The 19,695-nt window shown below is 36.0% G+C and overlaps 1 protein-coding gene across 2 annotated transcripts in view; it reads right to left on the reverse strand.

The window, feature by feature from the left end:
- Positions 1-3,657: 3,657 nt before the first annotated feature.
- Positions 3,658-19,695, reverse strand: part of adam23a (ADAM metallopeptidase domain 23a) — a 46,705-nt gene continuing 30,667 nt past the window's right edge. The window contains exons 13-26 of one of the 2 annotated variants that reach the window (XM_059032161.1): positions 19,373-19,460; positions 18,571-18,622; positions 17,406-17,505; positions 16,809-16,880; positions 16,486-16,572; positions 15,915-15,995; positions 15,719-15,769; positions 15,096-15,159; positions 14,674-14,779; positions 12,981-13,100; positions 11,833-12,001; positions 11,340-11,451; positions 8,696-8,786; positions 3,658-5,531 (exon numbers count right to left, since the gene is read on the reverse strand). In XM_059032161.1, the coding sequence (XP_058888144.1) occupies positions 5,486-5,531; positions 8,696-8,786; positions 11,340-11,451; positions 11,833-12,001; positions 12,981-13,100; positions 14,674-14,779; positions 15,096-15,159; positions 15,719-15,769; positions 15,915-15,995; positions 16,486-16,572; positions 16,809-16,880; positions 17,406-17,505; positions 18,571-18,622; positions 19,373-19,460 (1,239 nt within the window). In that variant the 3' untranslated portion in view covers positions 3,658-5,485. The remainder of the gene's footprint in view (positions 5,532-8,695; positions 8,787-11,339; positions 11,452-11,832; positions 12,002-12,980; positions 13,101-14,673; positions 14,780-15,095; positions 15,160-15,718; positions 15,770-15,914; positions 15,996-16,485; positions 16,573-16,808; positions 16,881-17,405; positions 17,506-18,570; positions 18,623-19,372; positions 19,461-19,695) is intronic. The other variant, XM_059032162.1, reaches the window with a different exon arrangement.

A 19,695-nucleotide genomic window follows, 5' to 3' on the forward strand; every position in this document is an offset into this window, starting at 1 on the left:
CACAAAAAATCTGATCAAATACAATGTGAAAAATGAGCAAAAATGCAGAAAGTCAGACTGGGGGCAAATACTTTTTCACAGCACTGTAGGTAACAGCATTTACATAAACAAGCTGTGTGCTTCCATAATATGCAGTTTCTATTTTTCCATATTTTCTGAAACTTTTTTTTTTTTCCTTACTACAGAATTAAATATAACCACATGCTGGCACTTGCAGTTGTATTGCAGTTAAAATAAAGTATATGTTAAATGCTTTTCATTGTCATGCACCAAATGGGGTCCCCCCCCCATTTCAAAAGGTTGGGGAGCACTGCTCTACAGAATGGCTAGGCTCTGAGAACTATTGGCCATACTTAAATTGAAATGTTATCTTTAAAAAATGAACTGGGTGTGAATACATTAATGTGTTCATATTAGGAATCATGCATCTGTATTTAACGAGAACACTAATGAGCTCTTGTGGCATTTAACAATTAATGGTTCTATTAAAAAGTTCCCAGCCTCTATCAGTAATGCCAAGAAGTAGCACAGGAACACATATGGGCAATTTGAAAAGCTGTTTGAGAGCACATTCTTACTTTTTATGAAATGCCACATGAATCAGACTACAGAAAACAACCAGGAGTTTAATTACACTTGCTGTCGAAAAACTAATCAACAATACATATTCTTGCCCTTGAGACACTCTCAGCATTTGGGAGAGCCTTTTTAAGATTTTTTATAGCAAGATAAAGGAATGGCTTTCTGTGAATAAAGTTCAGCTGTGAGTGCCCTTTGCTAAATCTATGTCTATTTTTATCAAAGGGCATCCAACAGTAAATCTTTTTGTTTACACATGTTGACCCATTTCGCTGGTACTAACTTCTTTAAAGACACATTGACTGTGGCAGCAAGGCAACTAGAAATGAAGAGCAGCTTCTGGACTCTGATGAAAGCACCTTACACAGACTAATATATATAAAAAAAAACGTTATCTGTGTAATTCCAAAAAGAACCACTCATGATGACCACAAACATTATAGAAATGTAAAGAGACAGTGAAAAACGAAGGAAATGTAATTTCATGCATACACAGCGTTGTCTACTTCAATGATTTAACAGTAGTGGGTCTTAATACTGATGTTCTTTAACTCTGTTTATTCATGCTTAATATACTTGGGTTGGATAGTGAAATGGTATCTGCAAACAAATCAGGTTTATACATTTTAGATTGGTACTATTAAGATCGACCACTTTTTTGATCATTAAAATATAAAAATGTATTTCAAAACCTTAGTTTAGGATCCAAAATCGCACCATGATCTCTGTCAATTGTGCTGGCTATGGCTCAATAGGTGAAGCCAATATATGGTAACCTGTCCTTCTGCCATGTATTTTTATACATTTTAATTGACCTTCAATATAAGACCACTTATAAATGTTTCCCATAGTAAAAGCATAGCAAAGTGTAATAAAGCATAGGTAAGAATTGTAAAGCCCAGAGAGTTATGATAAAGCATAACAAAAACAAAAAAAAACGAGACAAACCATGGTAAACTGTGGTAGATGCATGGGATAACCATGGGAAAACTGCTAAATTACCATACAAGTTCACTGGAGAAAACTTTCATAAGGGATAACTCAGTAAACTTCATAAAGGGATTTAATAAGCCCTTCTTAACTACTATATAAAACATCAGACCATTTAACTTAATGCAATTTGCAAGATACCAGTCAAATTGATATTAATATATTTATAATAATAAACCTGCCTTATAACATCTGACTGAATACCATAAGAAGTGCAGAAGCCCTCCAGGAGTAGTTACTGATCTCCACTGGTCTAAGGTCTCCTGCATCTCAGACGTAGAAATTGTGGGTCACATTTTAAAGAGGTTTCTAAATTTGATTAAACAGTCCTTTGCAAAGTGAAAATGAACTGCTGTACTTACGTACGAGCACACTGTATAAAATCTGTATATATGAGACTGATAATGATGTTGCGTCGCTGTAACAAAAAAGAAAGCCAGAGAAGAGCTTTGATTTAGATTTTTCTTTTGTCCAACTGATGATGCTTGACATTTCTACCACAGTCTTGTGTTTGAAGTTCAAAGGGGCCAGTATTCAGCTAACTTTGGCTTTGAGTTTCTGCTTTATCAAACAGCATATTTGTTCTTGTTTGATTAACAAGGCTGTCTTATGCAGCAGGACCTGCGTAATGCATTTTTTAAAATGGTGCTGCTGGGTATCTTGGTTTGATGACTCATCAGGGATGCGTAAGGTGTCAATGTCATTGCCCCCCCCCCTCCCCCATATGCCATCATTTAAAGTACTTTTTTTCACTGCATTTGTTATAAGGTGAAGTGAATTGTGGATGATTATACACGGATTGATCTGACTGCCCCACTTACTTCCATAGGGATTCTAAGTTGGAAAATCCTGATGTACTGTATAAACTAAGTACAGAATGGGTAAATGCTGTGATACATCCAACGGCACTTTACTTCCAGCTCAATCACAAATTATACTGTTGACTGGTGTCAATGTCGATGCACATTATAGGGCATGTTGAAAGCATTTGTCTGTATAGATTGGAAGTCTTCACTAATTGCTACAGGAAAAATACCTTTTAATGAAATACGTTTATAATGTATGCATCTTTCATATAGGATCATGTGAGAACTACTAAGTGAAAGTAATAGATACGAAGCAAGATTGTCTGGGTTTATTTTGTTACCTCTATGTCCTTTAATGCACCCTGGTATACACACGGCAACCTGTTTTTTTTTTTTAAAGATACTGGAAATGTGTGTAAGTAGTATAATGTTAATTTTAACATTTCGAGATTTTAACTTAGCTTTTCAACCAGGTTGGTTTGTTTCAGACTTGTTCTCTCCTGTCTGTCAGTTACAGGTGTTTTTCTTGCTAAACGAGATGAGTGGTCTTCTCTTCCATGTTCATGTTTACTTGGAACTGGCAGATTTTTTCATTGGATGTTTGAGTGTGATTTATTTTGCTTTTTTGTTTGTCATTGGTTTAAACTCCTTAGATGTGTTACTTGATAGTGTAACATGCTTTCACCCCTATTGGGGTAAAAGGGGAAACTGGACTAGGGACCAGTCTGTTCCCCCCAGGTGGTTCCACATTGACACACACCAATGTGTGTGTCTCTGGCAGTGATTGGGTTGGGAAAAGCCTATAGCACTATGGGGCTTGTGGTTGACAATTAAGGGGCTCATGGGTGTTTTTCATGGGTTTGATTTGGGCTATGATCAGAGGTTGGCTCCTGAGTGGGTGGGATAAGGGAATGATTGCTTTGGGATGTGCGGGACTAGCCAGAGTGGAGCATAGGTTTTTTTTTTTTTTTTAGTTGTTAAAAGTTCACTTAAGTAAGTGCAGTTCATTGATATTCTTCAAAAAGTTTGAACCTGTTTTGCTGGTACTAGTCTACAGCATGTTGATCTGAAGAGGTAATCTAAATGTGGATTAATACCTTTAGGACAGCTAACGGTGGCCATTATTTTGAATACAGGGGTTGCTAAATATTGAAGGCTGCCTTACATTGATGTCAATATGAACAAACCATGATTGTGAGGACATCTTAAAGCGAAGTTTTACTGTATATATTTTGAAAGATATTATTGTCAGTTTAAATAAAAATTCTGTTGACACAGGAAATAAAATAATTTAATTATTTATTACTCAATGCCTTCCTTTTTTACATGAAGCTATGTTGACATAGAAACAGAGTACTCTGAGCACTCCATAATAATGAAACCCAACAGGGACGTTTTGAACATCTTATGCTAACACAGAAAGCATAATGGCCTCATAAAAAAAAAAAAAAAAATAGTGATTTGTCAACATTCTGTGATATCTGGGTTTGACTTAAAAGGTTGTTCCATTGTAAAATATTACCAGAGAAGGATTTAAAAAAACACTGTAGTGTTTTCAGCCTCTGATATCAGTAACTTGCAAAACAAATAACATGAATACATCTGTCAAACAACAGAAAGAAATAACACGACACACTCCTCATGATGTAAACAACAGCTTCCCTGTGCGTTTGGATTTAACAATTCAACCTCTTTAAAAGTTTAAAGCTGAAATTAAACATTGAAGTATAAGTGGTTAAGCATATAAAAGTTCACCCATTATTCTTTTTTTCTATATTTTTCTTTTATTAGCTTTTTATTGTTGTGCAGTACCTTCTTTTGCATAGTAAATAAAACTTAAATGTTTGTTGTCGACATGCACCTATCGCTTTTTTTTTTTTTTTTTTTTTTTTTTTTAGCGTATTCTTGCGGATTTTGGACTTTCATACAGAAAAGTAAGCCCAATTTTGTGGACACATGCAGCATACCAGCAAGAGCCATAATTTGCCATTTCTAGTAAGAATGTATTAGTATAGAAGGCAAAGCCAGTATAGTGGGTGTTAATGACAGCTTTTCATTATTGAATTAGTGAATCGCAGGGGTATTATTTAGACTTCTCATGTATGACACATATTTAAATATTGATTATAGGAAGAACAATTCCTAAAACACTCTTGTTTGAAGCCCTTCACATACTGCAAGAAATAAAGAACAGCACTAAATAAAGAATAATAGGGGGACATATAATGAAAAATAAACCATCCCGTGTTGTCAGACCTCGTACCTCACATGCCCCAAAGGGCATTTTTCTTTGGTTTCAGTCACCAGTGGGTATTTTTTTTAGCTTTAGATTCCTGTTGCATATTTGGGGGGGGGGGGGGGGGGGGGGTGAAAAATAGCATTAAATAGGCTTAAATTTATGTTTTTCTTGTTTTGGTCTGTCAAAATGTATAGCCATGTTCTTTATTATAATTTTTTTTTATCACATAAGCAAGCCCAAAAACACCCGCTATACAACATGCTAAAAAGTAAAAAATAATTCTATGTCAGTGTAAAATGATATGTTGAAATCCTGTTTTTTGTTCCTATGTACAATCTTTAACTATTTATACTGTATATGTTTTCAGTCCCTGCATCCAGAAAGGCAAATTTGTCTCTAGCAGTCAATTTCACACTGATGACTTTGAGAAGGTGGTCCTGAGTTTGGATGAGAAACCCTGCTGAAGATATTAAAAGGAGGAGCTTCGCCAGACGTCAATGACCATGTTTGTGATGCTTTCTCCTTTTTCTTTTTTCTTTTTTCTCAGCTTTTGCCATGCAGGTACCTTCGGAAAGAGATCTTCATGCCATGGGAGTTTTAATGTCTTTAAAATAAGTCATGCCTATTAGATATGAGAATGCAGAATCTCGACGTACATACATTGTAGCACAGTCCCTTGAACACAAAGGATGTCTGTACTCTTTTGTTGTTATTGTTGTTCTTCTTTTGCCATGAAGTTATCAGTTTGTCTTCTACAGTTTTCTAAGTAAAGCGTCACCAAAATAATCAATAAGAATTCCAGTTCAGCTGTTACAACATGTCCATGAAACCCAGAATCCACTGCTTCAGGGTTGAGGACAACCATATGCTTCTAGATAGCGCTTGCGTTAGGGTCGTACTTCCTCTTTTTGACATTTCTTCCGGTGTTCAGAGGAAACAAGGAAACAGATTGAAAAACACGGTTAGTAAAGGGTCAGGTCATTTCTATGTCTCTCCATTCATAGTATAGACCGCACACATGTTGCCCTTCCAAAGCCACATTCAGCAAAAGGATAAGAATTCAACCTTGAATATTTTTTTAGAAATAAGAGCACATTATAAGGCCACTGTTGTTCAAATATTTAATCAAGGTTCATATTTTATTGATTTAAATGGCAGTGGTATTTAGATGTGCTGCTGTTTAGATCAATTGAATAGACCCCATTAGCGCCAGTCATGTGACATTTCACAAACCTTGCCCTTACCTAAGGTAAGTGCTAATTGTGGGCTGTGAAAGCAGCCTTTAAACATTTAAATGCTCACCTTTTATTGAATTGAGTGCCACATTCACTAACAATGCTGGAAGCAGTTACATAATCTTTCAAGTTGCCTTTCAGATGGCTTGGCAATAAGGCATACTGTACTATGAATGTTATTCTTTTCAATACCAGAATCAACTATTTATAAATTACACTTGGGAAATGGGCTGTCCATTTCCCCAAGAAAATAAACAAAGTGTAATCTATGAACAAAAGCAAGACATAACAAAGCAACAAAAAGGTTTGCCACTACCTCCCCAAAATCGGGCTTAATGTGGGGCATCAAGCAGATAAGCATGCATCTTTTCCTAATAAAGGGCATAACCATCCCTACTGCCACCATGTGGGCATGCAATGCAGTTGAAGAACAATGTGTATTACAGTTCTGTGAAGCATACACCAATGTGCCATTGATTGAAGTCAGCTGCTACTAACATGTTTTAAAGAATGTTACAACACCTACATACAACATATTTGTATTAGTACATGAAGATAAGCAGAGCTCTTTAATATTTAGCTTGTTTCTGTGAAGTCACATGCAGTCGTTAGTGGCGTATCAGAGTAGAGTCTACTTTTTTCAACAGCATGCCTAATCACAGCATGCCTATGGAAAATAAAAAATGCACGTTTGGGCCTATACTTTCAGTTGTTGGCAAATTGCCCATCCCATAGTAAATTAATCTGTGGTCAATTCAACCACAGGCTTTAAACAAAGAGATGATACTTGGGATCAGCACTAACTCTTAAAGGCGCTTGCACAATAGGGCTGCCCTTACCAAATTATCTTCAATGGCAGTGCAATGGAATCTGTATTGAGGGACAATGGTAGTACAAGTATAGCTATAATGGTAAGCCACTGGTTGAATGGCTCCACTGTGGTATAATTTCCATATTTTGATATGATCTATTGCGGTACAATAGTGCCATAACATTGTTATAAAGTGAGCTATGATATTAGAACAGCTATACATTCATTTTCCAAATCCACTGTGTTAGCATATTTGGAAATGCTGTCATCTGCTAATATTTCTGCTTGGGTATCTTAACGGGAACCCTTTAAGAGACCCTGAGTATATACAGATATTATAATGGATTTTTTTCTTTAGAAGTAAATAAAAATGAGTTGCCCAATACTTCAGAATTGATTTTGAACTGATTGTGGATGTTGAACTGACTCCTAAGATAAGTCAATTTCAAAGTCCAAAACTATGGAAAAAACTACTTCCTGTACGTGTAGATGGACTACAATTAATGTCCTACAGTACGTTTTATAACGTTATCATCAATGGACATTTAACAAACTATGGAACCATACTTAGAAAATGTATAGTTACTGCTTTCTTCAAGCAACTCTATTCACTGCAAAAGCTTTAGCCATAATATTACAGCAATATTTTTACATTGCTAAACCTTCACTATTGTATGCCAGTTATTACAAAAAACAAAACAATGATACCCTTAATATCTAATACTGTGACACTGCACAAACAAACAAACAACTGACCCGATGAAATCTAAACACTACAAACATTCATTAAGCTCTTCAGGTCCTGAATTTCAAAGAACATTATTTTAGCAAAACTTACAGTAATATCCATTTAAGATTGTACCTCAAACTTGATGGAAAAAAAAAACATTTATAGTTTCAGGTAACAATTCTCACACTATACAACAGTAATAATGGACTATATTGTAAACGTGGGACTCGGGTGGAGGAAACTACCCAGTGAGCTTCCAATCCAAAGAATGCTCAAGACGAATTAGAAATCTCCAACTGCAGAAAAGGCTCCATTAGGTATCAGTACTGGAGTGGCAAATACATGACACCACGAGGTATAGTTATTGCACCTGGTCAGAATCAAACCTAGGTCCCAGAAATCAAAGTGTTGCCAAAGAGGTGTGTCATCCAAATGGATAATGAACTCCAGAGGAATGTATATCTTACAGTGCTGATGAGTAGTCAGGATGCAGTGTGTTTTAAGAGAGCGGAACACGCTATTGTTCCAATAATTCATTTATAATGAATGCCCACCTCTGTAAAGTAGCAAACCTTGTTAATAAACAATGCATGTGCCCTTAACATTCTTGATGGGGTAAATTCATTAAAGAAGACAGGAAACTATAAATTAAAAAAAGACTTCAGTTTGAGACAAACAACCTATCATCGGAAACATCTGTCTGCAAAACAAGTTTTGGCATAACTGAGTTTATACTTGAATTCACTCAATTTCTAAGAAAAAGATCAAGTGAAACAATTTAAGATCCCCCATTTTACTTAAAGTATCTAATATAAATACCATACTGCAGTATAAACCTTTATTTTAAACAATTAAATAATTTTAAGGTTTGTTGAATGAATAAGTTTCCCTGGAAAAAAAAAAAAGTTAAACTCTACAAAGACATTCATGTTAAAAAATGTAAATATAATAACACTAAAAAAATAAAATAAAATAAAATAAAATGATGCTGGTGGCGATTTCATTCAAGCTTGCATATGCTAATATCCTTTCATACTGCTGAAAGAAACATGCACATCAAGCTCTGAGCTAGGCCAATCCATTGAGGTTCTGCTACGGATTTATAATCTTTTGAAGTAACAAAAAAAAGCCATTTCTTTTTTCTTACTGCTGGATTATGTGTGGCATTTCTGACCTGCATAAACCTGAGTTTAAACTGCTTCAGATGAGTCTTTTGATATCCGTAGCAGGAACTCGAAACTCAGTTTTGTAAGCAAAAGAAGAAATGCCATAGCCACTCAAGAGAAGACATGCGGCACTGCTTACTTAAACCCCCATCCTGTCCCCCCAAGGACAATGGCAGCCACCAGGATGGCGCCTGCGATGGAACCTATTATAAGATTGGTGGCGCTAGGACCTGTGACAAAGGGATTATGGGAAAAAAGACGTAAGAACCAAACCACGCAGGTCACATTGAAGGGAAATCATTTTGTTGCTAAATACATATCCTAAAATGACATTTATTTTTTATTCCTCCCTGTCCACATTTATCCTTCACTGGGGTTTAATAGCATGACTCTTATTTTACTATTACTGGTGGAGGGGGTGGGGAGGGGGTGGGGGGCTGCTGAAGATGAGTTGAGGGCCGGACCTCCAGCTGTTTTTCTGTAACTGTAATTTGGACAGTATGGAGTATGATTTTCTGCCTAAATTAGATTCTCTTCAGCCTCATGTTTTTTAATTTAGTGAAGACACTTGTTTATATTATAGGACCATAAGCACGCACAACATGGAAAGGCAGACCAAGAATGCTCCAAATATGTCAACTCACACACTGTACAGAATAGCACATATTCATATATTCATAAACAGTACGTTCAAACATTTCAATTACACTACGTGAATTATGGAAGCAAGCATCACAAGTGAATTCAGAGTAGAAGAGTACAGTAGTTGATTCCAGTGTTTTATCTTTAAATCTAGTATAATGTGAAATTTTAAGCAAGAAAAACGAAATTATTTCTATTTTATTTTAAGTTACGTGAATGAAGAAAATCTATCGCCAAGATAACAGTATATCTAAATATGGCTTAAAACCATCAAATAACATGTAAATTAATTATTGAATAAGGTTTAATCCAAATATTTGTTTACGGAAACCAACAATTCTGTTTTATAAATTTTGCATAAGAAATAAAGCTGCAGAAAACTGATACCCATCTATAAAATAGCAATGTGTTAATTATCACTACAGTAGTATTAGGGTTTTTGTTTATGCCCCACATGCCCCAGAAAGGAGAGGGTTAAACACTGCATGACAAAGATCACATGACACTGACACGCCCAATCACATGACGAATACGGTCACCACATGAAACAATGCCACTGGGACGGTGCACAGAGGGCTCAGGGTCATCACATGTACCTCAAACACTAAGGCACCAATATTCAAAAACTCTGAAACTCTGAAACTCCCCACCCTGTGCCTCAAAATATCACCCCCAGGGCCAGAATGGTCCCGACTACAGCACCTATCTGTCTGTTAGTGGCCATGCTGACTGTATGGAGAGAAAAGGCATAATTTTACAAAAAAGATTACCACCTGTTTCTTTGTTTCTATAGCTGAAACGGATTTACTGTAATGTCTATCTAGTGCAACCATGACAAGATTAGATAAAAAGAAAACTCCCGTGTTTTATCACTTGTCGGTTTTACTAAAATTCAAGTTGTATAAATAAAAAATGAATTAATTCCAATAATAATTCCATTAGTATTTTATTATTTTATGGTAATACTAAACAGTATTTCTTCAATTGAATGTAGCTTTTTCATCAAAAAACAGAACCAAATAGTTGCAATGAAGGACAGACCAAGATTCTCTCTTCTTTCTAGATCTTTCTGATCTATAGGGAAATGTGTGACAGTAAAAAAATAGTGTTTTGAAACACTACTCACTACTACTTAATATTTGAGACAGTAACAGATTTCACATTTGAAATTGAAATCCATATGATATTAGCAGTATTTTTAGCAGGTTGATTTAAATGGAGAAATCAAGAAGCATGGTTTATATTGTCTCTAAACATAGGTAGATGTTTTTCATTCGAATGTGTCCACCTCTGTGTCAAGGTTATGTCACAGCACAGGTACCAAACTTGCATTCTAAGTAGAATAAGCACTGCTGCATACAACAGCTGCCTTATATACAGTACATTATATCTCAGCAGTGCATGTTCCCTTAAGAGCCCTCAGATACAATTAGTCTCAGTGTGCAATGTAGCCATTACTGCAAAACAACACTTATATACCAGGTGTGCATCGCTTTCTTGTTCTGCAAAACACCTTGCCAGAAAGAAAAGAAATATTTTTGTCTGGCCTAACCTGTACAAAGAAACACATTTGAAGAGCAAGGAAAAACAAAACAAAACAAAACAAAACATTAACAGTTGAGCTGTCTGGTGGAACTCATACACTGTAGTGAAATATTTCTCAGGTGATTGAAATGCATTAGGTGTACATATTCAGTCTGCAATGTGGTATTATTTCAATCATTCTGATGTTGTTTGGATAATAGTGTGTATCATTTGTGTAAATAATATACAATATCTAATATAACTGAATATGTCTGATACTGTATTCAGTGAAGTTAATTGATGTCTCTTAAACAAAAAAAAAAAAAGATTTTTAATAATCCTAATTTCAAAGATTCTAGAAGCTAACAGATGTAGCATGCCTTGTACAGATCTACCGTGACATTAGGATTGCTTACAAGGTTGTTAGGAAATAAAACAACTGAATTTGTGACTTATACATTTGTGTTTCTTTACAGTTTTACAGTACCTGTTCATGCAAATCTGTAAAGCCTCAAAAAACATATCCATGCAATTGAAATGATCCCCTAGTCCTTACTATTGAGGTAAATACAATCTTTTAAGGCAAGCAATTAAAACTCAAGTGAAATTAAACAAACCCTTAGGCCCATCGTCAGGATTAGGCGGGGGTTCCTTAACCGGGTCATAGATGCTGCAGTCTGTTCCAGCCCAGGTTGGGTCACATGTGCATGTGGCTTCATTATTGCAGACCTGCAGGATGAGGTACAGCATTATTGCTTCTCACACTTACATTGCAATAAACTTTGATATGAATGTATATACCACATATTTACCACCCTGAACCATGGTTAACCATGTTTTTTAACAACACTTTACCATATTTAGATGTTATTTACCATGTTTTACCATGATTTTATGATGCGTTATTACAATTTGCTGGGCTTCAGGGTATACCACAGTAATCTATCAAAAGCAAAGGGTTACCTGGTGAGTGAAGTTCTTCATCCCCACATTCCTGTACTATTTTTGTAAGCAAACTGTTAGTTAAGTAGCAGGGTGCTGTTGATCTTCTTCTATCTCCACATGTAATATAACACATTTACAGAAGCATTCTTTCCCCGGACAACTTACCCCATGTCCTGAGCACACCGGCCCGTTTGATCCACTGGGACAGGCGCTCATATTTAAGGACGGTATCGGCAAGCATTTTCTATCGAGGCACATCATGGACGGGCCACAGGGCGTTCCGTCCTCTACATATCCTAGGTCTGTTTCATCATCCAACAAGACATGTCCTCCACTGGAGAGGAGGGACAACAGTGTCAATGATGTCCCCAAAAAGTGGTCTTGATATTCAAGTGATTTAGCACAAGAAATTCATACTGAACATAGGGATTTATCAGAGTGGTCAGTACGGACAGGTGGTCCATCTATAGCTGGTGTTTAATACAGATTTGACTGGATATATACTAAACTTAACCATTTAACAGACTACTTTGAGCTATTTAGTAAAGTTACATGTTGCTTCTGTCAACACCCTAGTCTTGCATTAGGATACACAGTTGAACTGTGCTTCTAGTTAGTGATTGAATCCGCTCCTTATGTAGTATGCTACAGGATATGCTCCAGTTAACTCCTCTTGGATTTTCACATTGGATACTTTAGAGGGGGCAATGATAAGAACAAGGGTTTACACTACAGTAATAAATAAATCTGAAATGATGATAAGGGAGTACAGATATATATGTCATAAAACTTTTATAAAGGTTTTACTTAAGTGTAACTAGAGGTACAAAATATATATATATATATATATATATATATATATATATATATATATATATATATATATATATATATCAATTAAGTATTGCCTCAGTGCTGAGTCTGAATTGAATCGAATCAGTTATTCGACTCTAGATCTGCTGTTAGTACTCTGTCAATAAACCCTTTATGGTGTTTGTTTATCCAAACTGTACTGTGCCGTGTTATCTGGATAACTGGATTTGGAAACTCAGTGAAAGTAAATCACAGACAGATTCCACTTGTCATATAATATTCAAAAAATCTAATTTATGAATGACAGTGTATGTGCATGCGACTGGTAAAGAAGAGAATATTTCTGAAATTAGCACTACGCTTTCATATGTTTCAAACTCATACGTTAAAGAAAATTCAGTCACCTCAGTCATTCTTTTTCCAATATAGTACCTGACAAAGGCCCACTTGATAGCAATAAGGATTCAGTAGGTAAGAATCTGGCACATATGCTCACTTACCTACAGTCTACAAGTCTCCCCTGGTGGTTGAAGGATGCTGGAGTGACATCACCTTTTATAAAGCCAACACGCGGGATCCGGCCAATACTTGTACAGAGAAGGTACCCACAGAAAACATCACTGGAAAAATAAGAGTTCAAACAACGGTTAACATTCCTGGAGTGCTCAACAAGCCGTTCGGATTGCTTTGAAAGCTGTTTAACAGGAATATAAGAGCTTGGCTACCAGTTTCAGCTAAGAACTCATTTAAACCTCTGTATTCAGTTTTTAAAAAAAATCATTATCATTACAAAAACAATACAGTGGTTCTGTATGAAAATGCAGTTGTATGAACAGTACCAGAAGGTTGGACCGAGAAGGGAAGGCTGAGGGGGAATGAAAATCACAAAATGAAGACCCTCTGGTGTTGTTTTCTTCATAGCAGAAGGGCTATCAAGCTGTGGCTTTAGTGTGCTTTCATTTCAAGATGAATTTTGCCAGCAAGGACATTGTCATGCTGACTGAAAGGTGTATTAACTGAAAATCCTAGCTACAATTGACAAAGTTAATCCTAGTCCCTACTTCAGGTGCAGCACAGAGACCAGGACCAGAGGACAGGATGAGAATTGTATTTACTTTTAGCATATCTTTGAAGATTACAAGAAATCTTTTTTAATGATCAATCTTCTTTGAATGAATACTGTCTCTCATTTTTTAAAGGTTCTTTGCAGTCTTTCATGGTATTCCGAATACACCGTGAGGATAATCAAATAGTCTTTCACTTCTATAATAAAGTCTTCAATGATATAGAATGGCTAAACACAATTAATATTATTTTCAGAGACTTTAAGAAATAGCCTTCAATGAGGGGCAATTGAAATATAATACAAATTTCCCAAATTCAAAAAGACTTAGATCTAAGGCATCCTGCGAGGGCAGAATAATTACCGGACCTTTCAACCATGAACAAAATAACTGCTTTTGATGCATCACACAGGATTTATACAGCAGGAATCTGTGCGTGTGTTGGAGAATGCTGGATAACTAATACCTCATTTAGAATAATAGGCGAATAGGCTGCTTATGCAAAAGTGAGTACAGCTGCTAGCTCAGATGCAACATCATCATCAAAGCTTTCTAGACGCTTCTACTAAGAGACCATTAAAATGTGCAGCTTTGATTGTATTTTATTTTTAACACAAGTGGGTCTTCAAAGGCCAACACCACTACATCTGCAACATGTGGAATTATGTTCACATTCCAACCATAGTACATACAAAAGGTTTTATTAATGTATTCATTTAATTATTTACGTTTTAAATATACTTATATTCCTGTGGGTCAAAATGTTCATCATGGTCTCAGCATGGCCTTCCTCACCTAAGGGTTTTACTGCCTTTGCATGAGGAGAGGAGTGGCTGTGGTCAAGCACACGTCCCCTCACTACGGTAGAGGTTTTTAAAAGACTGGGCATGTTCCTGACATCTTGCTGTTTCTGCAAATTCTTGCTTGCTCAAGTTCACAAGTGAAAAGTGGGCCAAGGATGCAGGCACTGCTTTATTAATCCACTTTATTACATTAAAATAATACTGTAAATGTAATTGTACTTAGCAATGTTAGTAATGGGCCAACAATCACAGAGTGAAAGGTTTGCAATATTAAGAACTGACACTTTTTTGTTTGGATCATTACAATTATTACAAGCAAAACTCACTGTTTGTTGCACTGGATCCACTTGTCTCCATCTCTCCCACAGTTCCCCTTCTCTGTTCCCTCTGTATTTAGTTTCTCGTAGCAAAATTTGTCAGATCCACCTGCCTCTGCCAGGATGAAAGTTGATTAGGGACTATCAGTAATTACAGCTGGTTTTACAGACCCTGATTACGGCTACTCTTGGACTACATCACCGAAAGTAACATTAATCCAAGATGAGTGATAAACGGGATGGCTGAAAACAGGTTTAGGGATTGCCAATTGCAAAAATTGCAAAAGTATTCATTAACAAACAATTGTAAATGAACTAGATCTGTGATTATAAGCACTGATAAAGTGAAATCTGCAGCCACTTGTATATCCCACTACAATTACTGTAAATCTCCTTAGAGGATAAAAGCAGAAATACTCTGTGCCACTTACTTGCTCCCCATATGTATCTGCACTGGTTATCCCTTGTTTTGCACTCTCCGTTATAGCATCTTCCCTAAAACAGAAACAGGATAAACATGCATGAGAGAACTGTAGTATTTACAAGACATGAACAGCTCAGCTTTATGAAGAAGCCAGTGTGGATCAAAGGTACATTTCAGTGGGTCTGCTAATCTGCAGTCTATACTCATAATGCCATAGTAACTACTCTAGAAAACATTGCTGACCTTATAAATAACACATAGGCGTTCCAATAAACACACTGCAATCCTATGGACCATAGATTTTCACATCTAAAGCATATCTTTTTGAGGTTACAGTAGGTCTGATGTATTTATTCAGTAAATTCAGATTGTAGAGGATATGGACTAAGATTAGCCTGAGCTGAATCCGAATGTATATATGCTGCAGGTTTGGGTATATTCTCTCTTCATAAAAAAAGTTAACGACAAACGTAATGTGTATACAGTACCATGATAAAGGCAACACACTCTCTTTGTAATCTCAAAGATATACAGTGGTCTGTTTCACCACATGATTCGTCAATTTAAACATTCAGACTTCTGAGGTAAAACTTACTACAGTGCAGAACACTGCATTTGTATATCAAATACCTGGTTAGAGTTGCAGTGGTATCCATCCTGCTTATGAAGGTTAGGTGGGCACTGGTAAAATAAATAAATAAATAAATTAGCTATTTTAGGCGTTAATTAGGCTAAAACTCTTGTTTTACTAGCAAAATAATAACCAAATGAAATAACAGCTGAGATATGAATTTGTCCCATCCAGTAAACATTACCAAACCCGTACCTGACCAGAGTCCCCAGGGCACATTTCTGTGATATCACAATCATTGACAGCGTAACGGCAGTCATACCCCCTTGGATAAAACTAAAAGCAAAAGAAACAGACATTTTAAAAAGTATTTGAAACCTGATGACTGTTCATAAACTGGCATACATTGACACTGACAGCCTACGCAATTACCATGTAAGTTTTGAGTCAGGCGTGCATTACACAAGATCATTTTCTAAGATGCACAGTTCTTTATTTAATAGTCCAACATTGCTCAAATTAAATAATATGTAAGCGGGTGTGAAACAGGAACATCAAGTGCAAAAGGACATTTTGAGAGGAATAAAACAAATGTAACCATATAAAACAAGCAAGAAGCTCTGAGTGTTTAGTTGCTGTTCTGGCTAGTTTTATACTGTTTAATATATTTAATATGCCTTTGCACTAGATTCGAAATAGAGCCCTTGTAAAACATGAGGGACAACACTGTATACAGTCCAGTGTTTTGTAGTGTATAAAAATACCTCAATGCAGCAGTGATATAACTCAGGCATGCATATTCCGTAGTGCCTATTTTACTACTTACAAGACAAGTGTTATTGCAGCACGGCCCATCACTGCAATGGGCTCCATTGGAGAGAGAACATTTCTTACAGCAATCACCATAGCATTCCTGGAAGAAAGAAAATATCTCAGGATTTTGAGAGTTCATTCATGTTAGATTTCAAATAACAAGAAAACCATGGGGCGTACGTGGGGCTAAAACAGCGGCTGCCTGAGGCACATACAGGTTGTGATGAGATGAGGAGACGTACATAAGATGATGACGCCAGTCTGGGAAAGGGGGCCAGCAAATTCAAGGTACTCATTAGCTTATCATGTGTTCTTGGTAACCAAGGCTGTACTTACTACTCTCACACCACAATCACATTCCTCCCCCGGCTCCACATATCCATTCCCACATTCTGTCGCCTCAAACAACTGGAAGAGAAAGAGATACCTGTCAATGAACCACACTGGCTGCAAAGCACTAACCAAGCTAACTAAGGTTTTAAAATCCACTACGGTTTTAAGCTACATTAGCACTCGTCAACCTTATGGAGAAAACATTTTACTGGGTTTTTTTTTACTCGTTTTTTAATAATTATTTCAGAATATACCTCTGGGACACTCTTGAAAATGAGTTTATCCTGGCATGGACATGTTTTAAATAAAAAAATATATACAGACGATGTAGATAAAAAGAATAGAATCTGTAGTTTTCTGCAGTTAAATAAGTGCAGTAGGTCATTTTCTTGCTCAATATAGTAAAAGTTTTCATGTATGTTTCAGGGTTGATGTATTGAAAAATGTACTGGCAGAACCAGTCTGTTGTTTCTTTGATTTTAATAAAAAATATGAGAAAATATGTATAATCTCTTGAGAACAATTATTTGGGAAGCGGTTAAATTGATGGGTAGGGCGGGTTTCAGCCTTTCAACATGTTTACTTGCTTCATGAGCTCACCTTTGTAGGTCTGTTAAAAAGGCAGGATCCTCCACCTTTTTGCAAAAACTCCTTGTAATCTGAAATGCTGCATTTGGAAAACTTCCGAGTGTGTTGCACTCTATAAATAAGGACAGATTACATTTCAAAGTGTAGCCTTTTATTAACTCTAATTAATATTCAGTGCAAGGCTTCAGCAATACTTATATACCAGAACTCAACAAGCTGCATGAAACCTTTCTGAAGCTTCATTCCAGTGAATTCTAGTTAATTACTAAATGAACAAAGTATATTAAAAAAACAGAATCTGGCAGACTGTTGTCTAACAGTACTGACAAGACACTTTCCCCAGGATTACATGTGTATTAATAGTAACACCGTGTAACAATTTCTTTTTTTTTTTTTTTGGTTCCTGGGTAGTAAGTGTTATTTCCTAATTGCTTATGCCTCAAAAGTATAGAAAATGGCTATTATTCCCCACAAACTTTGCTTTTGTGACCAGGACAGTGATATTTTGAAATTTACCTATTTCAAATGAGAAAACGGGCGAATTTGTGACTTTTCGTTCACATAAAGTCAGAAAAAAACAACATATGAATCCAAATTAACGTGTATTTATACTAAAGTAATACAAAAATGACTACAAAAGATTTAGAAGTGAGTAGTTTTTCGAGATTTACGATTATACTGTAAATCACTTTCACGAACCAGCCCCCAAATGTAGTCTGCTTAGCTTTGCTCTTTCGCATGGTGGAAGTTTGACTGGTGAAATGTAACTGGGACAAGACCAGTAAAGAACACTGGTAAACATGTAATATATATTTTGTGTAATACTACTAATTAAAAATGCAATCATGTTTTCAAGAGTATAAATTTCACATGTAAGATGCTTGCCATAATGTTCGTAATTTTCTGTATCTGATTGATATGCTATGCTTTAAACATTCAATATAGAAACAAATAGAGGATCAAAAAGAGGTTATCCCTTCATATAAATAAAATGCTGTAGATGGTTTACAGTCACATAACACAAGCTTATATTGTTGGTATCAGTTTACATAGTGCGATGCTCTAAATAAAATTCATCATTCTGCAATTTCAACTGACTGTCAATGCACCTGAAAGAAATCCAGATACAGACTTCTGTCATTTGCATGATTTGGTCACACAATACAGATTCTATTACCCTGTTTCTTCCATGATGCATCCAACCCAAGACTCTGTGCACCCACACTCCTCTGCAAGAATGAAAGTAAAAATGCTTGTTTACAGCTGATAAATAACAGACAAAGAAATGGTATTCTGATTCCTGGACTGGTAAGTTTTAAGATAAACAGCAAACATTTCCTCTGACAAAGATAATATAGGAAACCTACAATAATGTTTGCACAAACAATAAAAGACACTAAGGGTTCTTTTGAAAGCGTTTTAACTGAAAAGTGTAAAGTACTCCATGGTTTTTAATTAATAAGAAAGACATATGTTAAAGTTACAAAACTAGAAATAAACACATATTGATTAACACTTCATTGTAAAAAGGAAACTGACAAGCATATGTAATATGCGTTTAAATTTGTCACTTCCGATAAAGCAAAGTGCACTTTCTAAAGGTAAAGATCCACAGCAATGGGTCACATGAGATTCTGGATAGATTTAGTACAGAAAGATATCCGGTATTTGCACTGTATTAAATGGTTTGAAATGGTTATTAAGCAAACGTTACTGTTAGGTTTACAGTGGTCCCTAGAGATGTGGCAGTGAGGTAAAACCAAAACAGAGGTGTTTACATTATTTAAATAGTGCGTTTTTTAAACCATAGCACTAAAATCGAATGTGCTATAAGATACACTGTTTAGATCAAATGAATAGACCAGTGCTGAGCAGGCAGATATGCAATAGGATACAACAGACCCAGAAGTAACACTGTTTCCTGTTAATTGTATCTCTATAGCTGTACACACTGAGTAAGGTAAAGATGGATACTGTACTTTTTCTTGAAGCCGGGTCCCACTGGATCCCCAGGTTCTGAGCCAAGCTCTGGGATAATGCAGCTGCCATTGCCCACGTTGAACCATACTGGTGTTCAAAGAAAGGAATTGATTATTTTAATTTAAACACTTTTTTTTATTGTTACTGTATTTATATAGAAATTGATGCAGTCACATCATACTATCCGACATAAAATAAAACATGCACAATGTGGGTATTGTCCGTCTCGTCTCTGTTTACGTGATGTATGTTTCAAAGTGTTTGGTGATCTCTAATCAGGTTGAGATTGTACATTATTCCTCGCACACGCTTTGTTTTGTAA

Source organism: Acipenser ruthenus, chromosome 10 (genome assembly GCF_902713425.1).
Source record: "Acipenser ruthenus chromosome 10, fAciRut3.2 maternal haplotype, whole genome shotgun sequence".
In the NCBI taxonomy this organism is placed as follows: domain Eukaryota; kingdom Metazoa; phylum Chordata; class Actinopteri; order Acipenseriformes; family Acipenseridae; genus Acipenser; species Acipenser ruthenus.